Source organism: Mesoplodon mirus, assembly GCF_964341445.2.
Source record: "Mesoplodon mirus genome assembly, chromosome: 4".
Lineage (NCBI taxonomy): Eukaryota > Metazoa > Chordata > Mammalia > Artiodactyla > Ziphiidae > Mesoplodon > Mesoplodon mirus.
Genome location: NC_138979.1, coordinates 14,558,513 through 14,581,277, shown reverse-complemented (window position 1 = coordinate 14,581,277; position 22,765 = coordinate 14,558,513). Strand labels below are relative to the sequence as shown.

The 22,765-nt window shown below is 38.1% G+C and overlaps 1 protein-coding gene across 1 annotated transcript in view; it reads right to left on the bottom strand.

Annotated features, from left to right (window-relative positions):
• NEBL (nebulette) overlaps positions 1-22,765 on the bottom strand; it is a 339,992-nt gene that overhangs the window by 157,720 nt on the left and 159,507 nt on the right. The window contains exon 4 of the mRNA XM_082619567.1: positions 8,648-8,755. Within this exon, the coding sequence (XP_082475693.1) occupies positions 8,648-8,755 (108 nt within the window). The remainder of the gene's footprint in view (positions 1-8,647; positions 8,756-22,765) is intronic.

Here is a 22,765-nt window from a genome sequence, read left to right as displayed (position 1 = left end):
AGAGATGTTTGATTAAAATCAATATAGAAAGGTTAGAACTCCTGTAATAATCTCTATTATAAGATGAAACTCACACAATGCTAGAAGGAGTCACTCCTCAAAGTCTCAAAATAGGTACGTTAATCAGTGGTAGTCCTGGGTAAGCCTTCCCAGAGCCCGCAGCCTTGGGCAGAGTGAGAAGCCATGGGAAGATCTGTTGGCACAAGAAGTCAACTCATTTGTTTATCAAACCTGGCTCCATGCTAGGCCCTGGGTCTAAAGAGAAAAAGACACAGCCCAATCTTCATAGAGTTCAGTCCAGGAGGAAGATAGTTCACAATGCAACTCTAGAACCACAATGCCAGGGAGGCGAGAGGAAGAGCAAGGTCATGGGAGAAAAGACAACCTCTGAGCTGAGTATGGCTAGGGAGTGGGTACAATCAGCCTTCCAGACAGACGTTTGAAGTGGATCGGGCTCAGGGTCCAAGAGGGACCCCAGGCTGGAGATCTCAGCTGGCACTAAACCAGGGGCAGCCTCATTCCATGCTAAAGGTTTTACACTTTAACCCAAAGGCTATGGGGAGACATTGACAGACTTTAAGGAAGAGAGTGACAAGATCAGATGTGCACTTTAGGACCCCTGAAAGAAGCCACAAGGAGAACAGTTTAGGAGGGAGCAGAGGCAGTAGAATGACAGGTGACAACAGTCAGAAGACCATTCCCACAACCCAAGCAAGGGATAGGGAGGGCTAAATTAAGGATGTGACAAGAAAGGTAAAGTGCAAAGCATCATTCTTGGTGATATAAAACATAGATTAAAGAAGACATGGATAATCTTCATCTTCACAAAGTTAGAGAGGTAAAACACATACCACATGAAATGTTAATTAAACCCAAAATGTGGAGGGCCTCCCTGGTGGCGCAGTGGTTGAGAGGCCGCCTGCCGATGCAGGGGACACAGGTTCGTGCCCCGGTCCGGGAAGATCCCACATGCCGCGGAGCGGCTGGGCCCGTGAGCCATGGCCGCTGAGCCTGCGCGTCCGGAGACTGTACTCCGCAGCCGGAGGGGCCACAACAGTGAGAGGCCCGCATACCGCCCCCCAAAAAAAAAACCAGAATGTGGAATGCAACGGGTGAAGTCGGTGCTACAGGGAACAGTGCTATCGTCAAGGTACTGTCATGAGTCGGAGATGAGAAAGATCGCTACTCCTGGGGTCTGAATGTGTGTCTGGGATCAGGGGGTGGGAATGTAATTAACAGATAGTGTGAAACTGTTCCAAACCAGAGGAAAGACTCATGAAAAGCCCAGAACAGAGTAAATAGCCAGGCCTAAAAGAAATGGAAGAATAGTGTTGAAGGACAGTGACAGGTAAGGTGAAAAATAATTTAGGAGCAGATTGTAGAGGGTCCTTAGAGTCAGAAATTAAGGAGTTTAGGAGATTAGACTTTATCCTACTCAAAGGGGAGGTCCAAGGGAAGTTTTTTAGTGGGTTATAATTAGGGTCATGATGAAAAAGATATTTTGAATCCTCTGGTGACAGTGTTTAAGATACAATGGAGGGAAGAGAGAGAGCTTGAAAGGAGATAGGGCCAATTAGGAGACCCCTGTAATAACTTAGGCAGGATAAGGGCCTGAACACAGCAGGACTGAAAAGAAAGGAATGGGCGGGGAAAGGGGATTTCACAAAAGAAGGACCTTCAGAAATTGTTTGCTGAATCCTTAATCTCTGTTTCCAAAAGAAGTCATATGTGTTAATTCTTTTATTATGGGGGCCCTTCCCAAACCTCCTCTTCAGACGATGCCATTTTACAATGAAAACTCCTGTACTTGCCATGCACAAGTAATTACTGGTCTGGGATGTATTTGTTTCTTTAAGTGACTGTGGCTAAAAAATTGAGGATAAAAAGAAGAGATCAACCTTTGATGTTCTGCCCTAGGTGGAAAAATAAAGCAAAACCAGGTGTAAGGGAAACCACGGATTTAGATAAGAAAGGACAAAGAGGTAATTTTCCGTATATTTTTCTCATGAATACTTTTATAAGTATTCCTCATAGAAATACTTTCCCTAAGGAGAGGTTGTTCAGAGGATCTAATTAGACTGGGTATGTCAAAGAGTTTTGAAACGAATAAACCATTCATACATGTGGTAGGTATTATAAGGAAAATACATGTTATTGCCCTATCACTTTCTTTGACATATTCGATCTTGGCTTTAAAGATAATGCTACTGGGGCTTCCCTGGTGGCGCAGTGGTTGAGAGCCCGCCTGCCGATGCAGGGGACACGGGTTCGTGCCCCAGTCCAGGAAGATCCCACATGCCACGGAGCGGCTGGGCCCGTGAGCCATGGCCGCTGAGCCTGCGTGTCCGGAGCCTGTGCTCCGCAACGGGAGAGACCACAACAGTGAGAGGCCCACGTACCACAAAAAAAAAAAAAAAAGATAATGCTACTGACCCACTATTACTCAGCAATGCATTGGAGTTACTGGTTGAGATAAGGTGAGGATAAAGCATGGGTCATTAAGGTAACACATAAATTCACTCTGTGAAAATACTAGATTTCAAGGGCTTAAACTGAAACCACTGACCTCATCACTAATCACCTATGTTAACCAGCCCAGTTATGAGTTATAACAAACTGTCTGTTATAACAGAAATAATCATTCTCCTTTCAAACTACTTGGTGTACTAGATTTCACTACTCAAAATCAGAAGATTCCATATCAGTTTTTCATTAGTTATAAAACAGTTATGCTCCTTGTATGAGGAACAAAATTAACAATCTATTTCAATATGGAATGGTGTTTACCTTTCCCACCTTTAAAAAAAATCTTATTTTATGTTTGCTCAATATAAAAAAAAAAGAAAGAAAAACTCTATGTCAGTTGTTCGGGTTCACATAAGACCTAATTGCCTCATACACTATAATTTTGCTACCAGTTTACAATTAGCATGCATTTTTCATGCATGAGTTGACCCAATTACATAACAAATTTTGCCTTTGGGGATTTCTCCTGACTGCTTGTCTTCTGTCCACCATACAACTCAATTTCACACCATCAGCAGCTTGAACATGGCCACAGTCAGTCTCTGTCAAAATGATTTATTTAAATTACAAACAGAGACCAGATCCCCAGATAATCAACCCTACCCTCATGCTCACCCTTACACTCAACATAACTTTGAATCAAATCTTTTAATAGTCCATAGACACTGCTATTCAATTATTAGGCCATGTTTACCTCCAATAATCTAATATTTTTGAAGCTAACTCACAAAATCTCAGGGAACTAAATCAGCAGTATCCATGTGAGCTTATTAATGGGCACATAATTTATTTTGCATTCTAAGAAGTCAATGAAAAATTATGTAGCTGTCTCAAAAAAACTAAAAATAATTACATTTCAATATCAAATTACAGAGATACTCTTTTCTATAATGTTAAAAAAAATAAAAGAAAAAAGGCTTCAACCTGAACTTTTCTTGTAAAGCAAGCAAGCATTTCTGGGTATGCTAAATGTGAAAATGTCAGTGAAAAGAGGTATTTGGGAAACAGGATAGATAGCCATGAGGATAGATACTTACAGGGTAAGGGACAGAAAACAGAGCAGATGAAAATACTATTGTCTGTGGGCCAGTGATCTAAGGAAAGGGAGTTCTAGAGATTCCCACTGAAGCCAACACACACAGGCACACATGCATGCATACATATACATACGCACAAGTACTTCCTCTGTGAGTCAAGGCACAAATCTTAACAAATCACATAATGGTATACTTACCATTTCAGTCACTCGGTAAAATACAAGATTTTGCCATCTGGGTTTTTTTTTTTTTCCTTCCCCTTCATATAATATTTCTCCACCACCTGAAATAAATTAGAAAATAAACATCTAGATTTTATCTACAGCACAAAGATTGTCAAAGTCTCTCGGGGTTGAACATCATTTTATTTCACAATTTATCCACAGACTGTCTCAGCTAATTGAAAATACAGCTTATATTAGTGTGTAAACAGGCAAAATGAAACACATCAATAATCTTCTTCAGGCTGGACTGAGTCCCTTAGATGTCTGGTGGTGATTCTGCCTTGCTATCCTGCTGCAGATTCCCTGAATGTACTGATTATAAACTGGAAGGTGGTAAACACATGAATTAGAAACAGCCTTTACAATTACCCACACAAGCCAGAGTTATAAGGACAACGGAGAAAAGGCTTTTTTTTAATGTTCAAATGCACAGGAATTCCTCAATTCACATTTGTACGTTGTCCTTTAAGAACATTTTCCTAAAATATCACTAAGTAATGAGGCTGTACTAGGACATTTCTGCCATTTCTGAATTTATGACCTAGAATGTATGACCTAGGGAGGTGAGGTAAGCAATCAGACATCTGGAATTTCATGGAAAATTTTTTTCTTTATTTTGGGAACCAGTCCTTTTTCTTTTCCAACCATTCTGTAAATTGTGAAATCCTGCCTCTTTTCTTATTCTTTCTGCAGCTATACTAAGAGAGTAATAGAGCAGAAGAATTTTAAATTGCAGCATTTAATAAATCTCCAGGTTCAATATGTTGGCATTATAGACTCCAAAAGAAAGAAGTTAAGGCTAAACCTGCTCTCACCCTTTTCATTACACACAGTTTCAAATTTACAGTTGTATTTCATCCCACACCTCAGTAACATACACAGACTGAGTAGGCATTTCCAAATGATTTCAAATCTGACAAATGAATATGAGAGTGTCTGGAAAATTTTCATAACACTGACACAGACACAAGCAATCAAAAATTCCCATTCATCCGTAACATATTACCCAAAACACCTAGGAGTCGTCATTAAATCCACTGTTTTATGTCTTTATATTTTCCTTAGTCTGAAAGGTATTAAAGGCAGCTTAAAAGGATCCAGACAATATTCAAAGATAAACTAAAAACAAGTAAAAAAATGAAGCAAATGGAAAAATAAAGATCACAAAGACCCTGACTTAGTTAACCCACCTACATCAACCCATATTAAACCTGGGGCTCAAATCTCATATCCCTTGTGATTTTCAGGATAAGCCCACTCCATCCCAGCATCTCCAGCAGGAAGACGCTGGTGTCTCTTCAGTCTGACCTTCTTCCTCCCAAAACAGACACAATCTAGGCCACTGTCGAAAATATCTGTCTGGATCTGGCCAATAAATTTCAGTGTTTGGGTTTATCTGAAAGCAATGCGGAAAACGAGACTAGCCAGAGTACCACTTTTCAGATTAACCCAAGTTTCTTATAGAAAAAAGATCCTTGAGTAATATGGAAAACCCGTGAGGTCACAGGAAAATTCATGAAGTTGTAGCCTTACAAATGAATAATAAACTCACTAGACTTCAGAATATTTAACAGCTTCTTTTCTTCAAGAGTAAATCCCTAACTCCTTGTGCACTGTTGGTAGGATCGTAAATTGGTGCAGCCACTATGAAAAACAGTATAGAGGTTCCTCAAAAAATTAAAAATAGAACTACCATATTATCCAACAATTCCACTTCTGGGAATATATCCAAAGGAAACAAAAATACTATCTCAAAAAGATATCTGCACTCCCATGCTCATTGCAGCATTATTCACAATAGTGAAGACATGGAAACAACCTAAGTATCCATCAATGGATAAGTGGATAAAGAAGTTTTGAGATATATGTATGTATATGTATACACACACACACACACACACACATACACACACACACACAATGAAATATTATTCAACCATAAAAAACAAGAAAATCCTACCACTTTCAACAATATTGATGGACCTTGAAGGCATTATGCTAAGTGAAATAAGTCAGAGAGACTTATTGACAAATACTGTATGATCTCACTTATATGTGTAATCTAAAAAACAAAGAAACAAAAAAAACACACACCAAACTCATAGGAAAAAAGATCAGTTTTGTGGTTACCAGAGGGGTGGAGAGAGGGAGAACTGGAGGAAGGTGGTCAAAAGGTACAAACTTCCAGTTATAAGATAAATAAGTATTAGGAATGTAACGTACAACATGATGATTATACGTACAACTGCTCTATGATATATAGGAAACTTGTTAAGAGAGTAGATCCTAAGAATTCTCATCACAAAAAGAATATTTTCTGTTCTTTTTATTGTATCTATTTGAGATGATGATGTTAACTAAACCTATTGTGGTAATCATTTCACAATATATGTAAATCAAACCATCACGCTGCACACCTTAAACTTATACAGTAATGTATGTCAATTATTTCTCAGTAAAACTGTTAAGAATAAATCTCTAACAGTAATATTATGAAATCTCTATTTTCTTACTGCTATCCAACTAGTAATACGCCTCATCACAGCTAAAAGAACTACTTATACGACTGCTATCTATGGTTGCTAACATCAAGAAAGTTGCACAAATTTTTTTTTAAAAGATGTTATCTAATTTAAATACTTCTAAAAATCAGCACTGTCTATATTACAGGCTTAATCTAAATAGTATTTTGCATATACTGCTATGTATACGATAAATATAGATTTATACGTACCTGGGTTATAATGGTTTTTTGCATAATTAAGAATGGATCTGCAAACAGCCTCTGGTATTGAATAAAATGTATATTCCTGCTAATGATAAAGGTTGGTGAAATGATCAGTTCTTTTCTTATTAAATATGAATAATGACTTAATTTGAATATAAATTAAAAGGCTTACCTTTGAATCAACTGCAATCCTTACGTTAGCTGTCATGTAGATGTCTTAAGTAGAAATGTTTAGTTCTTTTTGAAATAAATTTGCGATAGTTGAAGATTTACGAAGTAACTTTGTTTTATGCAGCATTATTTTTATTTTTTTAAAAAGGTTCTCCAAAAGTAATCCAAAAAAAGAAACATTACTGAATGTAACTGCCACTGGGACATATCTCTAATTTGTATTTGAAAAAACAAATATAGGGTTTTGATTTAAGGAAAGAATGAAGGGGAAGGAAGACGATGGACTCAATCTTCAGTATTAATGATTGGTGGGGTTGTTAGGGTGGGTAGAAAAACTAAGGGACAAAAGCCATGGATCCTTACAAGTCAACCCTTTCTCTTCAAACAAAAAAGTCCTTACTGAAATAAAATGTCCATTTAAAGAGCAAACAGTGGATAAACCTTAGGGAATATGGCAAAACAAAGTGTCTGCTCTGCCTTCTCTCACTCCCGAAATAAATTTTTAAAATACTGAATAATTCTGTTTTTGAACTTTTGACCCATAAAATTCTTTCTCAGATTATAGCCTATGATTCTATCTGCAAATTGTTACTATATATATGTATATTATGATGATGGCCAAATACCAGTGAGTTTAAAACAATCTGCTAATTAAAAATTTCCTAGAAATTAATGCTACATAACTTAAAACATCTCGACACACAAATTTTGGTGATTGTACAAGTGACACACAAAATAGACTTCTCGTGAAAAATGGTATGCCTCTTGCATATTTGCTCATACTTTTATATCACGTACACAGTTGTTGATTTTCTTTCATATTTCCTCTTGAATACCTAACAGAGTTCATTTTTTTCTGGAAAAAAAATCATTTTGACGCACTTCATATAATACTTTAGAAGAAACATAATTACCACTTTTAATAAGTACTCAGTTAACAATTTTGGTCCCTAATACGTTTTGAACTTCTGCTAGTCTCAATTTTCTTTTTCAAGAAAACGCTATTACTGAACAAGACGCAGCTTTCAAATCCAAAGCAACTTCATAGGTAAATGTTTATTTCAAAAATTAGATGTAATATGCCATTTCAACAAATACCTAATTTAAAATATGAAATCTTAAATATACACAATTAGCAAATATGAGATTTCTCCAGATAGCTAACCTTATATGTATACATTGTATACTATTCCAGTGCAAAAAATTAACTGATGGCTTTAATATTTACCTATACAAGTCCTAGTTTGGAAAAATTCAAAAGCTGAGAATCATTCAAAAAGAAATAAGATGCTAAATTACAATAATGTCTTTTAATAGCAATGTTATTATTTCTAAATACACAATTAATTTATTTAATTAAATTGATTTACTAAATAAATCAATTTACTAGATAAATCAGTTTAATAAATAAATTAAAAGTGTATTCAGAAATATACAGGCATACCTCAGAGATATTGCATGTTCAGTTCCAGAACAGCTCAATAAAGCAAATATCACATAAAGCAAGTCCCATGAATTTTTTGGTTTCCCAGTGCATATAAAAGTTATGTTTATACTATACTGTCATCTATTAAGTGTGCGATAGCACTATGTCTAAAAAAAAATGTACCCACCTTAATTTAAAAATACGTTATTGCTAAAAAATGCTAACCATAATCTGACAACACGGGGTTGCCACAAATCTTCTGTTTGTAAAAAACACATTATCTGTGAAGTGTAATAAAGCAAAGCATGATAAAATGAGGTATGCCTGTAGTCACTGCTATTAAAGTGTTAGGCTCTTAATAACTGTGATGAAATCAAAGGGAAGGAGTTTAAAAGGTTAACTTGGCATATTTTCTGAGGACACTGAGTACTGCTTGCATCCCATAGCAATAAGAACACTTCCAAGTTGCCCAATTTCACTTTCTCACCAGAAATACAAGTTAGGGTATTACATCACTGAACAAAAGGTCACCTACGTTACTGATTTGTTCCTGAGTCCTCTTCAGCCTCTGTAGTTCAGGAGTGTCTGTAACAATGCTGAAGCCCCTTCCTTTGCTTTCTTCAAAATCTCTTTTGTACTTGACCTAACAGAAATAGAAGTGAAAGAAAGAAAGGAAGAAGAGAAAAGTAAGCAAAAGAATCACAAATCCCACTCAGGATAGACGGGGGCCATATAAGCTGCTAAAACTGGAAGCAGAGTCTCCAGGAACAGCTCTATGAGCAGGTGGCCCAGTGCATAGCTAGACTGCTTGGTTTGTGTTCCAGCAACCACTGTGTGACCTTAGGCAAGTTACTCAACCACTCTGTGCCTCGGTGGTCTCATCTGTAAAATGGTGATGATAACAACAATAATACTATTTAAATAATGCTATTTAGTAGGTTGAAAGATAAGGTCAAATGTCTTAATTCACATACCTAGCCCACAAGAAGCAAGCAAGCACTCCATAACAGTTATTATTATCATCATTAATAGTTATACTAAAACTGACAAAAATGTGGAAAAAGAAAGTTAAATTTGCTCCCATGGCTTGTCTTGTCAGTGACAAAGCCTCTTTTTTGAGCCTGGACAGCACTATGGAGGAGGGAGACATACAACATTATCAACAGCAGCCCTGTCTTAACAAAGTTTTCATTCTGTTTCATAAGGCAAAGCATATGGATATGATTATACAATGTTGTACTGCCAAATGTTGACTATGTAAATGCTTACGAAAATATTTATAGAACAGGCCACACCTAGAGATTAAAAGGCTTCAAGCGCATGCCCTTGGCATACTGTGTTAGGTACCTAAGTTTTTTTCGGTATTTAAACATATTTCTTTTCTAATTACAACCCAGTGAGGCTGAATTTTACAGTTTCCTCAGGGGATTGGAATAGCTAGTGCTTAATCTTACTAGGGCCCCACCTCCTATTATTAGCATAATGACAATAACTGTCACACCAGTTAAATATCCTGCTTGTTAATGACTGAGATGGTTACATCACTTGGACTGTTCTTATTTTTTTAAAAGGCTAGATATCAGGACATATGGAAACATATTTTTGATAACTCATATAATCTCCATTTTCACATTCATAATTATCAGCTTCAAATTAAAACTTAAATTAATAATTAACATTTAGGGTAGCTAATAAAAATGATTCTGTAAATGCTACTTTCTATATAAATTTGAAAAGTCTCCTTAACTGATCATGGAATGACTGTTTTTGTTGAGTTGTGTTTGTATTTAAATACTCAATTCTCTCGGGCATTACTGTCCATGAGGCTACTGGAAGATTTCCTTTTACCTGAAGAGCTTAAAAAAAAAAAAAAACTCAGATGACAATAAATAAAAAGAAACAGGTACTCTCATCACTTTTAGCCTAAGAATATCTAATTTTCCCTCCACATTTCATTTAAATGTATAAAAGTACTAAAACCCTTATTTTATTTCCATAAGTAAAAGGTCAAATAAACCACATTATTTTTCTTCTACAGAAAATGCTGAATGAGATTAGCCTTCTAACTCTCAATCTCTCAGCATGTGTGAAGATACACACCAGTACATTCTCAGTGTTTTATGCCTAACTAAGCAGGGAAGACATTTAGCTTTGCTTGAAGTAAGCACTAAGGTGCAGAGCAGTAAAATAATAAAAGTAAGAAAGATGGCAAGGTTATAGTAGCAACAGGAATGAAGAAATAAGAAGAAAAATCTATAAGCCAAGTTCTAATATCCCTAACACCAATTTCAGAGAAGACACAATCACATATTCTTTTTGTGATTAGCCTGGGGGGTTTTTTAATGGCAATTTCCAAAGAAAGAACTGAAAAGAAAAAACAGTAAATTTTGGAATCGTAACTTTTAAGTGTCCTTTCCACATTCACAAGACACATAAGAATCATCTGATTTGGGCTTGCCACATTAAGTGACCAGTTTTGAAGAGTATACAATCACTTCCATAACTGGATTGCAGAGTTTTAGAAGATGTTTAACCCTTTTTTAATGGGGTGATCCACAACCAAGCCTCCTATACTCTTAGCATCAACTCAAGCACCAATCCACCCAGTAAATCTTTACTGCACACAGGGAGCCTTGGAGCCCTTAGTCAGTCCCTCTCTTTTCTGTACTCCCAGCCACTTACATCCTATCTCTCTACTTAGGTCTAATTTTAAATGTTATATCTGATGATTTGGCAGGTATGCATAGTCTGATTCTGAGAGACAAGTGGATTAAAAAATAAAAAGAGCTCAAAGGTCAGAGGGAGGTAAGAGGATTCCTCTCTTCAGTCTCATGTGTTTCCTCTGCTCTCACAACATGACTGCATCCAGCCAGTGAGAGCACTGCACCCTGGGCCCAGGAATCGGCCCACACACAGAAATCTGGTGTGTGTCCAAGAGCCCCAGATCTAGGACTTTGGTAGGAACTCTTGGGAAAGGGGTGCTCTTTCTCCACGGTCTGGCTAGTTTAGCAAGCTGTAAAACTGAAGCTGCTGGCCATAATTTGGCCACTACCCAATGATGATGAAGCCAACACAGAGGCAAGCAAAGCAAGAGATCATGAGAGACTCCTGACAACATCATTCGAGCACCTGGATCTAACTCTTCCTAAAGCCAGAACCACCAGGCTTACCAGTTAAGTGAGCTAATATCTCTCCTTTCAATAACCAAAAGAATTCTGATTAATACACCACCCCTAACATGCCTACAACGTATACACATGTACAGCGAGTTTCCCAGAATTATTAACATGTGAACTTCTCCTCGTTTACTTCTACACTCTGGTTCTTTCTATTTGTGACACAAGATTTACGAGTTTATAAAAATAGGGGATTGTATCAGGGAAAAAGCATTGCTTTAGCGGACAAGAGCCTAGATTTCACATCCCATCCCTGTCACTTACCAGTCACCTCACAGGTCTCCTAGCTTCTCTGAGCCAAAGTTTCTCCTCATTTCTAATTAGAGATTCTGATAAATTCTTAACTAATAAGGCTGTAGGGACTGAATGAGATAAATCACAGGGAAGAACTTTAGAAGGTATAAGGTATTGTGCAAATATCCAGCATTATCATCATCCTATTAGTTTTGCTTGACTTGAAAGGGTTACCCAGTTTCTGTCATAGGACATCAAAAAGAACAGTCCTAGGGCTTCCCCGGTGGCGCAGTGGTTGAGAGTCCGCCTGCCGATGCAGGGGACACGGGTTCGTGCCCCGGTCCGGGAAGATCCCACATGCCGCGGAGTGGCTGGGCCCATGAGCCATGGCCGCTGAGCCTGCGTGTCCGGAGCCTGTGCTCCGCAACGGGAGAGGCCACAACAGTGAGAGGCCCGCATACCGCAAAAAAAAAAAAAAAAGAACAGTCCTATAACAATCAGACAGATCATGGTTAACAAAGCAAAATATATTAAGAATCAGCTATTAGTTTACGTTTACTAATTTTACTAAAGTTATTCTAGAATAGATACTTATTTTTTGTTGGATTTGTGCAAATGATCAGACCCCTGCAAAACATCTTGGATGTGTCATCCAGTCACCACACAGGTGGAGGTGAATCCTGACCCCCATCTGTGCAGGTGCTGGGCAACAATCTATCCCCCCCAGAAGGCGCACCGCAGGCTGTGCAAATCTGTAAGAACCGTGTGAAGAGTACTCTGGACCAGCTACTTGGGGCTCCTTGTACCTGACACAATGTTTCCTAACCTCAGCTCGCGGGAAGCAAGATGCATTTATTCATTAAAGCAGTGCCAGTGGTGCTGCTCTGAGCTGGACTGGCCTCCCCCCAGTCCCGAGCCTCACAGCTTACACCTGCCTATTAGAGCAGGGGAGTCACAGTCCCCTACTCTAGAACACGTGGAACTCAGGGACAAGGGCAAAGTCTTGTGCTTTGCCATCCAAGAACGTAGCATAGCACCTGGCCCATGTGAGTTGACTGAAACATGATTAAGAAAGGCAAGAAGGGAGGGAGCAGGGGAGAGAGAAAGAAGGGGAGTGGAAGCAGACAACAGGAGTGTGGCCCAGACCCAGAGGTAAGAGAGGAACCCCATATTCAGGGACTGAAAATGGCTCCATTTGGCTGAAGAAGGGGGAAGAGCTGGGAGATTAAGCTAAGAAACACAGATCTAGATCAGATTTGGAAAGAAATTGCTAGCCATAGTGCTTATCTTAGTCCATTTGGGCTGATATAACAAAAAAGCCATTGACTGGGTGGCTTATAAACAACAAAAATTTATTTCTCACAGTTCTAGAGGCTGAAAAATCCAAGATCAAGGTGCAAGCAGATTCAGTGTCTGGTGAGAGCCTGCTTCCTGGTTCACAGATGGCCATCTTCTCACTGTAACCTCACATGGAGTAAGGGATGAAGGAGCTCTCTGGGGTCTCTTCTATTAGGGCACGAATCCCATTTATGAGGGCTCCACCCTCCTGACCAAATTACCTCCCAAAGGCCCCACCTCCTAATATCATCACATTGGGGATTAGGTTTAAACATATGAACTCTGGGAGGATACAAACAGTCAGTCCATCGCAGTGCTCTTATATATTAACATTAACTCAACAAGTATTCACTGAGCCTCATATAAGCTGCTCTTAGAAACTCCTGCTCTGTCCCCACTAAAAATGCCTTTTCTTCCCTATGCTTCAGCATTGGCTATAAAATTATCACCTCTGGTCTCCTGTCCTCTATCCTGTTAAAAAGTATTTTATGATGATTCTACAAATAACAATGGCAAATTATTCTAGGAATGTCATTCTTTGGAATCTCCTCAAATATTCACCTATTTTTCTTTGCTCATTCAACAAATACTTATTGAGCACCTACTATGAGCAAAGTACTGTTCCAGAGGTGGGAACAATGCAGCAAAGAAAACAGTCAATGATCCCTGCCTCAAGAAGTTTACGTTACAGCCAGAGAGAAAGAAAAGATGTGAAATTTATATAAGTTGAATAAATGGTATGTCAGTGGGGGGCTAAGAGAAAAATAAAGCAAGAAGTGAGATGAGAAGGGTCAGGAATGCTGCCCTTTTAAGTAGGGTGGTCAGGGAAGGCCTCAGTGAGAAAGTGACCTTGAAGTAAGACCAGAATGAGGTGAGGGCTCTAAGCAGAGCAGCAACACACTGGACTTCTGGTTTAACAGGCTCTTTCTGGCCACTGTATTAACCCACTGGAGTGAGCAAAACAGAAGCAGGAGACCAGTAAGAGGGCAGGCAATTTTGGTCCTCCCCCCTGCAGTCGTCCACTATTAGAGAACATCCCAGGACCACAGAAGACAGAGAGTTCTTGGGCCCAGCCTGATACCTTGGCCTCTTCAGGAGACCCAGCCAGGTGATCTGCATCTCCTGTCAGAAAAAGGCAGGAAGGAAACAGAAGGAGGGAGCAGAGAGTCAAGACACAACTGTGAGTTCAGAAAGAGGACATATTGTACCTGGAAGGTAATGCAGTCTCAGTTGCCTGTAGGCTTATCCCTTTAAAACTAAATCAAGGCATTTTGAAAATGCATTCTTAAACTCAAATGCAAGAAATATATACAATGGGCAATTTGACGCCATGTTTTTCTTCAGAAGTAACTTAATATATTTCAAATACTGAATGCTACCTAATATTGATATGCTACATACACATGTAAATGCATGTATACACACACACACACACACACACACATATTTATCTTCCTGTATTATAGATTAGAACCCTAAATCAAGAATCAAAAGACCTGAAGTTAAACCCTAATTCTGTCCTGTGATCTTAATTTGTTCAATTTCTCTAACACTCCTGATCCTCTGTTATAAAATGGAAAAAGAAAAAAATAGCAATATGCTACACAATGTTTGGAGGGTTAACATAAATAACATAGGAACATCAAGCAGCAACATGCCCTTACTAGGTCATTAGCAAATATTAGTTTCCTCCTTCTTATTAAATTTCAAAAATGACCCTTATTGCTTAAGTATGATTTCTGTCAATGTGTGCATGCTCAGTGATATTTTGTGTTTGGAGTCATCAGCAAGTAACACTCAGAAGTTCAGACAGAGAAAGAGCCTGAAAACCAAGGGTGGTTCTGGCCAAGCTTAAGAAAAAGGCTCACAATGACAGAAAAGGAAAACTTAAAAACCAAAACAGTGAATGGAACTGCCAACTGAATTATTTGCTAATTCTGAAATACAAGTTCTCTCCCCCAATGCTACAAGTACCATAATTATTAATATTATAACAATGTACATAAATGAAGAAAATGAAAACGACTAATGAGAAAGGCCATTCTTAGGCAGAAAGCCATTTCTGATTAAAAAAGCCAAGTGAACCAGAGACTGGTAAATTGTTGAATGATAAAGGAAAAGGAGATTAAAAGAGATCAAAGATGGGCACGTCCTACAGCTCAGCAGCTCCACACCCAAGTATGCTTCTCTCTAAAGGAACCCCTTGCATCTGGGGACATGGGCCAACATGTTCATAATAACATTTGTATTATCCAAAAAATTGCAAACAACTTAAGCAACCACAGGAGATGAATAAATTACTGTATATTCATAAAATATAATATTATCCAGGAGTAAAAAATAAACAGCTACATGGGTCCATACGGCTGAATCTCAGAAACATTTTGTTGAAGGAGAAAAAAGCAAGGAATACATACATATGGTGGTAAATAAGTGGGGGGAAAGGGACTTGATCAGCATAACAGGAGAGTTGTGAGGACATCTGCTCAGAGAAGGATGCGGGGGAAGCTTCACTGTTCATGGTGATGTTCAAGTTCTTCAGTTGGAGGTAGATCCACATGCGATCCCTTTACCATCAAGCTGTAAAACTTACATGTATGCTCCATATATTCTTTTGCATTGATCAAACATTTTACAATAAAACGTTTTCAAAGAAAGCAGGGACATATTGAAATGAGAACCCTGTTTACTACACATGCATCTCACATATAGCTAGGAAAGAGCATGGGAGAAGTGAAAGTAACAGTGAGAAGACAGCAGTCTATGAACCAGGAAGTTGGTCCTCATCAGACACTGAATCTGCAAGCGCCTTGGTCTTGGACTTCCCATCTTCCAAAACTGTGAGAAATAAATGTTCGTAGTTCAAGCTAAAAAAAAAAAAAAAGAAAGAAAGCAGGGACAGGGACTTCCCTGGTGGTCCAGTGGCTAAGGCTCTGCACTCCCAATGTAGGGGGCCCGGGTTTGATCCCTGGTCAGGGAACTAGATCCCACATGCTACAAGTAAAAGAACTAAAAGATCCCGCATGCCACAACTAAGACCTGGTGCAACCAAATAAATTTAAAAAAAAAATTTTTTTTTTAAAGAAAGCAGGGACAGAGTTTTAAAACCCCAGGTGGGGAAGCTGAGGTACCAGAGGTTAAAGAAAAATCATGAGCAAGTGAATAGGAAAAGAATCTCAAGGCCAGGAATTCAGTGGATATTTTCAGTCAGCTTAAAGACAAAACTTGGGTTTTCCATTAAGTGGCAAGTGACTTAGTCAGTGGCCATGATAGGCAGAAAGTTAAATTAGTCCCTCTACGTGTCTTCATCTTAATGAAGCTGTTTCACTATGTTGGCAAATAATGAAATGAGGCAAAAAGGCAAGAAAGGAGAAATCGAGAAGAGGATGAAAGGGATTCCAAACATGGATTAACGAGCAATAGTAGCAGTACAAGAGAATTCTTGGTGAATCACAACAGACCAGAGGGCTAAGAATAATCCAGGGGCAGAAGAGGAAGCAAAGAGAGGACATTATTTAGCCTTAAAGCAGCTTACCTTGTCCGATTATGTTTAACGGAAGCCTAAAATCTACAGGCATGTTTTTACGGATTGATGTTATTCTGCCCTTTATGTCACACATTTTAACGTCTCCATCTGATACAATAAAATCAGTGACCAATTTTATGATCTTTCATGACATGATGGATACTTTACTTTTCTTCCACGGGAGTTGTGAGGGTCGTGTCATTTTTAAACTACATGCAGAATTCTTAGTTTGATCTGCAAAATTCACCACTCTATTATGGACCATCTTGTATAGTTCAGTAGATTTCAAAGTACTGGAGAATGTGTACCATATGCTTCCTTCTATCTCATTGCATTTTGCTTGGTGCTAAGCATGTATTAAAAGCTTAATAACTATTTCATGATTGATTACTACCAAGTTTTGTATCTTTAATGTCTAAAATGCAGAAAATTGGCTAATCTTACAATGCTAGATGGGAATTAAACAACTACAAAGGAAAATCTGATTAAGGGATTTTTTTAAGGTGAAGTTAATTTTAACAAATGTTAAGTCCAATGAGCTCAAAAGTGAATTTGTTTTTTATAAATTAATCTCATAATTTGTAAACTTATGGTTAATTAAATAAAATTGAAATTTTAATTACCTTTTTAAACATAATTAAAAGGCATTAAAAATAATTTTCATAGATTTCTAAGCCTTCAATCAGCCTTCCACTGTATTTGCAGAGGTACTTACAGAATATTTACAGATTTGTCAGTATTCTAGGTATATTCACAATCCAACTTCATCAGTTTCGGAGTTCCTTTACTTTAAAATCATTGAAATCTACATTTTATTCTAAACAAGTACTCTGAATACATAATAAAAAGCATATCTTAATTAATTTCTCAATAAGCTAAGAAAATTAAAAATCACTCCTAAGACACTAAAGTGTAGCTTAGACGTTAACGGCTCAGGTTTAGGATTTCGACAAACTCATCTTGGGCCCCGGCTCTACCTCTTAATAGCTGTGTGACCTTAAGCAGGTTACTTAATCTCTCTGAACCCAGTTTCCCTGTGTACAAAATAAGCGTAATTGTAGTACAGCACTGACAGTTCGTTTGTGAGAATTAAATAAGATGATGATAATAATGCCTGCCATCTATCAACTCTCTATTACATCAGGCACTGCACGGAGTGGTTTATATATCATGCGAGCAGAGCCAGGGTGGGAAGGCTGGCAGCTAATGTGTAAGGAGGGCTGAGCACTCAACCCCTGTAAGCATGTGTTAACTTACAGCACCTAAACACCTAGAGAACGCTTCCTGCCGCATGGGCCAGGCACTGTGCCACCTGTACCTGGAAGCTCCTTCAGTCTTTTTAAGATCAAAATAGAATACGAATAAATAAAAGAAAAAGAAATTAAAATACGCTTCACCTATATTATCTTCAGATAAATCCTAGCAGGTACACAATTTAGTGCTCATTTTTATCGATGAAGGGCGGGAGTTTGAGGTGACAGAGCTAATAGGAGGCAGAAGTCTCTCTCTGGCATCTCCCCAGATATTATCTTTCAATTCATCGGACAATGAAAAAAAATGCCAAAATGAAAGTATCAAACTGAACATATATAAGATATAAACAATGTCCTGTAAATAATTAAAGAGGAAAGGGGAAGCAATTGAATATTTTTAAAAACTAATTTTAAAATGTTAAGAACTAAAATTTTAGCTAGTTCATTATCTGTAGTGGAATCTGTGGTGCCATAAAAGGGACAAAAATTATCACCCAAAGTAAAGTTTACCACAGCGCATACTTTTCACCCAAAATGTGTTTTCAGGTCTTTCTTTTGAAGGAAACACTTGTTTAAATTTTCTATTAGTAAGAATCAGGCCAGGGGGAAGAAGGTCATTGCCAAAACTCTGGTACAGGCATACCTTGGAGATATTGTGGTTTCTGTTCCAGATCACTGCTATAAAGCAAGTATTGCAGCAAGTATCAAGTCCCATGAATTTTTTGGTTTCCCGGTGCATATAAAATTTATGTTTACATTACACTGTAGTCTATTAAATATGCAATAGCATTACGTCTAAAAAAACAATGTACATATTTTAATTAAAAAATAATTTATTGCTAAAAAGTGCTAACCATCATCTGAGCCTTCAGTGAGTCTTAATAGTAACATCAAAGATCACTAATCACAGATCATCATAACAAATACAATAATGAAAATGTTTGAAATATTGTGAGAGTTACCAAAATGTGACACAGAGACATGAAGTGAGCAAATGCTGTCAGAAAAATGGTGCCAACACACTTGCTTGACATGGGGTCGCCAGAAACCTTCAATTTGTAAAAAACGCAGTATCTGCAAAGTGCAGTAAAGCAAAGCACAATAAAACGACGTATGCCTGTACTAATGGAACTATTGATTCAAACCAAAAAATCATATCTGCGCTGATGAAGAAAATTGGTGCCTAAAATATACACATATAATGCATATTTCACCGAGAATCTCACAATAGAAAAATGTAACTAATCCACCAAATTCTACCTATGAGTTATAAATTACTCTGGGGAGAACATTAAGTATTTGGTGATGATGATTAACTTTTCCAGGAAACTAAAGTACCATCCAATTAACTATTCAGGTACTAAAGAAGCAAAAAACAATTAATATTCTAATACCTGATTTAGCCCTGAAGAGTAATTGACTCATAGAGCCTGACTCGATGATTTATGTTGCCATGTTACTTTTTAAATAACATATAATTATTCAGACAATTTATGAATTTTGATTTCTGAACACGTGTTCTCTTAACTATTAATCCTTTAGAGAGAGCCAGTCTCATCCCATTACATGATTATGTTTTTTAAATATACACGGCCTAATTCACACACAGAGTAGAATATTATTCAAATTATTTTGAACCAGAAGATATCATGCAACTTTAAGTTAAGGAGAGGATGGATAAGAAGTTACAACGGGGAACATTCCTGTGTGCATATTCTGAATTATAAAGTATTAGAAAATGGGTAATTTCCAGTGAGGATAAAGCTAATTAGCAAATCAGTCATTCAGAAAAGAAAGCTACATTCAAACTACAGTAAAGAGATAAGGATAAAATCAAGAATCAAGCAAATGTAAACAAACAGAGCTGAACTAACACAAAACAGTCATGAAAGTGAAAGTAACCTGTTCTTAATCTCAGAGTCACAGCTGATGAAAGTGACAGATGATCCCCCACCCCCAAGCTTTTCTTACATGCGCCTGCTTCCTAACAGATTGATATTGTCCTTAAAATTGGCCCTAACAACCCTCCCACACCTGCAATAGCATTATCCATCAGGCAACATCGACTGTTTTTCTGTAAGAAAACGTGCTTCTTCCACTTCTACAAAACTCGGGGGGAAGGAAAATAAAAACTATAACAGCAAAAACAAAGGAAAAAAGAATGCAGAAGAAGAAAAAATCTAAATACATTATACACTTAATATGCACACAAATGACACTGAGAATAGCTTCCACGATAGATACTTTTCCCCACCCAGAAAAAACCATGGATCTCAGTAAGGCTTTTTAATCAAAAGAAAAATTTTAAGATTCAATCCTTAATATGGAATTTTATTTAAAACATAAATTTCCCAGAAATGTTTACAGTTTATTAACATACCTATACTACAACTAGAAACGTAGTCCTAATTCAGGTCTTCCACAGGGAAGAGCCTATGAGAAATAAATACATGAGCAGTGCTAAAGAATGAAGTGAAGAATTATGGCTACTTATGCTTCTTAGTTAAGAGTGAGAGCTTCACACTGATTACAGGTGTTAGTTTTGAGAAATGCTGGCTAGTTGCCTCCCTGCTATGTTATAGCAGCCATGATTTATTAAAGAGATACAAAGTATCAGACATTATACTAGGCATTTGACAGACTATCCTGCTCAATCTTCAAAATCACTGTAAAAGAGATGTCTATTTACCATTTTCTACACATGAGAAATGTAATGGAGACGACTATTGTTTGGTCCGCCCCCAACCTCCTTCTGGTAACGGTCCCGGGCCCCATTCACCCATGTAGGTCTTCTCAAGAGCTTTCGTTTCCCTACAGGACACACTTTCTTAACCGCCAAGGATCGTCCCAAAGGCAGTCAGCCATCTGGCCCAAGCTAGTCCAAGTCCAGATGTTGAGGGGGTTTGGGAATTGAGATCCAAAGTGCAGAATGAGTCTCTCCCTCTGGCAAGTAAAACTCTAAGACATGGGCTTCCCTGGTGGCTCAGTGGTTGAGAGTCCGCCTGCCGATGCAGGGGACACGGGTTCGTGCCCCGGTCCGGGAAGATCCCACATGCCGTGGAGCGGCTGGGCCCATGAGCCATGGCCGCTGAGCCTGCGCGTCTGGAGCCTGTGCTCCGCAACGGGAGAGGCCACAACAGTGAGAGGCCCGCGTACAGCAAAAAAAAAAAAAAAAAAAACAACTCTAAGACATAAAACTTTGAAACTGTCGACAGCCAGGCTTGCCGCCACCAGAACCCAAAGGGGAAGATGCCGTCCATCAGCCAAAAAGAGTCGTGGCCTGCTGACTTTTGAGTCCTGGTTCACACTGTTCCTGAAGCTGAAACAGGCACATTCCTGTCCATAGATTTGTGTACCTTAATATTCTCAAAAGAAATTATCATTTTGTCCAAGTGAATGAGGGTTGGGTTTTCCATCTCTTACAGCCCAGAATCCCAGCTAATACAGGAAACTGTGACTTGGTGATTAAGACACAAGCCTAACATCACCGCCTGGTGAGCAGTAGAGCCAGGATTCAAAGCCAGATCTGCCGTCTTGAAAGCCTTGGCTCTTTCTAGCCTATCACACCACGAGATGATAATTCAAACACTTGATAAACTTCAAAGGCCTTCACTTAGATTGAAATGTAATTTTGATGAAAATCATCATTACTTCTTTAAAAAGACTAGATTTTAAACAACAGCGTAAATATCTTAATGTTTAAATTGTCTCACATGTTACATACATTATCCCATACTGGATCTCTAATGGTTACAAACACTGCCAGTTAGGTGCTCAGTTAGGTGTTCATCAAGTGAGTAAGAAGCTAAGGTAACCACTTCAAAATGAAACTTTAACATGATTGCCTTCTTAAGCATCAACTTAAAAAGGTCTGTAGATGATTCAATATTTTCACTTTTAAATTCACTCTGGATTTCCAACATGAAAAATTAGATACTAAGTAATTCAAGAAAATCCAAAAGTTTAACACTATAATTAGAAAAAAATTACTGCATGTCTGCACATCGATTAATATATTATCTTGGTTATATTCCTATGAAGTTTCATGATTCAGTGTAATTTCATGGTGCTATAGGTACAATTCTATTCCTCCCTTGCTGACCTAAAAGTCTCCTCTTTGGTCTGAAAACATGAATGGAGTTTTGGTGGGTCCATTTCCCAAAAGGACAAAGGATCTTTCTTTTCCCTCCAGAATAAACATCTCAAGAAGAAACAGTTTTGTTTTGTTTTTTCTCTCTGCAATGTGGAAATAGAAAAGAACTGGGTTTTATAGTTACAAAGAGAAAGAAGAAAAAAATGTAAACGGAAGAGAGTGGCCAGTTTGAGTTGACACGGATAAGTGTTTTAACGTCTCTTAATAATTCTAATTTTGGAATGGTATTCTGCCTGAGCCCATGAACATCTCACTTATACATTTCACAGTCCGTGAGAGTACAGCTATTTGAGAAACAGGAATAAGTTGGCATTGCCAGGGAGCCAGGTGGTTCCACTGTTTGGAAACCATCTGGTCTGAGTTTTCTCTTTGTCAGCACCATCAATACTTCTGTAGCGAGAGCTATTATAGGGATTGTGTGTTTCATTTCTTTAAATAAACTCAAACAAGACTACCCTGAATATAAATTCATTATTTCTTTGAATTGTGCTTGCAGAGTATAATGAAACCCTTGTCAAGATGAGTTACACTTGAATGCCTACATGCATTCCATAACTTCACAAACCCAAGTGGCAAAATACTGGAAGTATCCCTAGAACTCCAGCAGCGTCTCTTGGACACATTAACCTTTAAGGGGGTAACTACTGTCCAACATGCCACTGGTAAAATGGGGGATTTTCTGCTGAGGTAGATGCCAAGGCAAAGCTACATATTCAATGTGGGCAGTAAAGAGATTTAGATATTGGGATAGCTCAGAGGTACAAGTTACTTAATCAATCAAGGAAAAAAACAGAAAGGCTCTAAGAAACTTAAACCTATTAATCCTAGGCTCGACCGACTCCTCATCCAACAGAGGATATGACAAATCAATGAGCAATACCCATCAAATCATTGCCTGGGCTGCAGAACACAGGACTACAAATGTACTGCAAGCACTGGGCCTTTACCTCCACCTAAAAGAAAGGGGCACTGC